The 2874-nt window shown below is 63.9% G+C and overlaps 1 protein-coding gene across 1 annotated transcript; it reads right to left on the reverse strand.

The window, feature by feature from the left end:
* Window positions 1–394: 394 nt before the first annotated feature.
* On the reverse strand, window positions 395–2372 carry LOC119090207 (DNA-binding protein SMUBP-2-like; the record flags this gene model as incomplete). Its single annotated transcript, XM_037212996.1, has 2 exons — window positions 395–762; window positions 1025–2372. Coding segments are annotated over 2 exons (1716 nt in total), but the record flags the coding sequence as incomplete, so codon positions are not given.
* Between the last annotated feature and the right edge of the window lie 502 nt (window positions 2373–2874).

Below are 2874 nucleotides of genomic sequence, written 5' to 3' on the forward strand. Positions count from 1 at the left end.
GCAATCACGGGGTGGGCGCTGACTGCGCTGCAATCCCAATCGACCGCGCCTTGATCGACAAGACTGTCAGATTTGAGAGCATCAGACGCGCCGGCGTCAAACTAGACGTTAAACGACGGCGAAGTGCTGGTCGTGGCTCATGTATACTCCGTGCTATATAGTGTTACCCTGGATGGCTACAAGCATGCATACCATGAGCCAGAGACTTTCCGACCGTCACTCTCTGCAGGAAACCTGCTCCATCGCCAACACCATGCTCAGCCATGACATTGCGCCCCAGGGCGCGGGCTAGGTCGCTGGGCTAGGTCGCGCCGCCAGTAAGTTAATTGGGCACTGGTTCAAACCCGGTCATCCACCCGCGTCCCGCGCTGCCTGACGGGGCATTGCCTGCAGCTCACTGGATCAGGCAGCAACAGCACAGGTCCGACGCCTCGTTGTCAGTCGTAGCCGCGTGGTCAGCATATCCCACGTCGACGTCGTGCGGCGTCTGGGCGCGAGGGTATCTCTGCTGGGCCCTGCGCGGCGTCTGCTCCCTGCTGAGCAGTGACGTCCTGCTGGCGACGGTTGACACGGTGGAGCTGACGTATACGTCTAACGGTTCCGGAGAACCGCGAGTCGGCCGGCTGCACGGCTCCGCTGCGGCCCAGGGGTCTTGGGAGAAGGGCGCCAAAGTGCTGGAGTTGATGTTCAGGGCAGATATTCGAGATGAGATCGAGTCGACCGACTTCGCGTCGCCACCGCGCCGCTCCGTTGACGTCGTTTCTGGCGACACAGAGGCGAATAGCTATTGACGATCGACAAATAGGCCTCACATGCGGCCGCTCGGAGTCCTGCCCTTTTGGTGGCAGACCACAACGCAGACAGTGCATGCCATGGTGGTCTCGTAGTGCACGCGACCTAGCGCACACCCGCGCGACGAGCACAGCAACAAAAACGAGAACCAAGAGGCCCGTGTGATCGCCTCGCGGCTTCGGTGCAGCGCTGTTAGCCTTTCTTACTGGACAGCGTTCGGAAGCGGCCGTACCTGTCGGACGGCGCTCGGCGGCGGTGGAGACCGGTGGACTGCTGAGACCGCGCGCCGAACGCACCTCTCCGCACTGCTTTAGGTGGGCGATGAGCGACCTGATGAACTCGTCAGCGCACACCGTGTTCGTGTCGCAGACAACGAACAGCTGGCGGCGGGCCCGCGTGACGGCCACGTTGGTCCTACGCCTGTCCTTCAGGAAACCAACGTCATTGCGCTGGTTCGACCGCACCAGCGACAGCAGCACGGCCTCCTTCTCGCGACCCTGGAAGCCGTCCACCGTGCCCACCTCGACCTGGCCGTGCCCGTCGAGCTGCCGCGAGTGCAGTGCGTTGCGAATCAGCGACACCTGTTGCTTGTAGGGGGTGATGATGGCCACCTGGTCGGCCGGCAGTCCGGCGAGCACCAGTGCGTGAGCGTGGCGCGCCACGATGTCCGCCTCGTGCTCGTTGACTTTCGATCTGTCGCGGCTGGTCTCCGCCATTTTGCAGCCGGCCGTGTCTACCAGCAGCAGGGTGGGGCTCGTGTCCAGCGTGTCCTTCACGCCCGGCAGCTGAGGTAGTCGGTGAGCACGCACCCCTTGCGCCGCCACCAGCCGCCCGTCATATATTGTCTCCGACGGCCAGCGCTGGATCAGCTCGTGCATGCGGTACTGGGTGCACAGCATGCGCACGGCAGCGTCACCGTGTAGCGCTACCTGGCGCTCCATCAGCGACAGGCCCAGGCCCTGGCGGGCGGCCACCCGACTCTTGATGGTGGCCGGCAGCTGGAAGTGGTCGCCGGCCAGCACCAGCTTGTCAGCGCGGGCCGCCGCCAACCAGCAAGCCGCCTCCAGGGCCTGCGAGCACTCGTCGATAACCACCAGGTCAAACGAGCTATTTCCGTATCTTCCCAGCGGGCCATCTTCATTAGCCATCGTCAGCGTACTCAGCACAATACCATTGCTCAGCAGTATGCGTTCCATTATTTCCAGCCGCGATATGTTTTGTCTTTGCCTTTTCTTCAAAAACTTCGGGATCCGACCCTGCAGCAAGTAGCTGTGCAGCCCTTCCGGGATCCGTCCAGGATGACCAACTCGCACCATGTCACGCTTCCCTGTTTTATGCAGGGCCGCCAGCAGGTTATCCACCGCCGCGTTGGACTGCGCGCACACAAGGACTCGATGCCCCAGCTTCCGGTGCTGCAGAATCGTCTCGATCAGGACGGTGGTCTTGCCGGTGCCGGGCGGGCCGTGGATGACGGCTAGCCGCCGCTGCCGCAGCGCGAACTCCACCGCCCTCCGCTGGCCGTCGTCCAGCTGCCGGTTGATAAGCCGCAGCCTGCCGTCGGCGTCGGCCAGCTCCGGCGGCAGGCGCGGCGCCGGCGGCTCCAGCGGCGTCTCGGCGAACAGCGCGGCCCGCATGCGGCGGGTCAGCTCGTCTTCCGCCGCCGCCAGCCGCTGCAGCACCGCCTGCATCCATATCACGGTCGCACCGTTCTCCTCGACCACTGTCACAGATAGCGGCTCGCTCCCGATATTTTCTGGGACCCGTGAGAAGACCACAGTCAGCTCATCTGGCGCGACGTCCGGCACCACCGCCGTGTAGGTCTTGCCGTTCCTTCCGGTCACCTTGACCCGGCTGCCGACCGTGATGTCATGTTTCGGAAAATTCGCCTTCGGCTGAGGGCTCCCCGGCCGCAGCACCGCTTTCCAGCTGCAATCGGTCTCGGTCTCTTCGCCGACGATCAGCCCCTCCAGACCGATCTTCGTCCGCTGAGCCTGCTCTTTTAGTTCCTCCTGTCGCTCTAGCCCCAGCAAGCGCACGTGGAGCTGCACTAGGGAGGCGCAGCTCATGGACCTCGCCGGGGCC

The sequence above is a fragment of the Pollicipes pollicipes genome, unplaced genomic scaffold (genome assembly GCF_011947565.3).
Source record: "Pollicipes pollicipes isolate AB1234 unplaced genomic scaffold, Ppol_2.1 Scaffold_3087;HRSCAF=3621_pilon_pilon_pilon, whole genome shotgun sequence".
Taxonomy (NCBI): domain Eukaryota; kingdom Metazoa; phylum Arthropoda; class Thecostraca; order Pollicipedomorpha; family Pollicipedidae; genus Pollicipes; species Pollicipes pollicipes.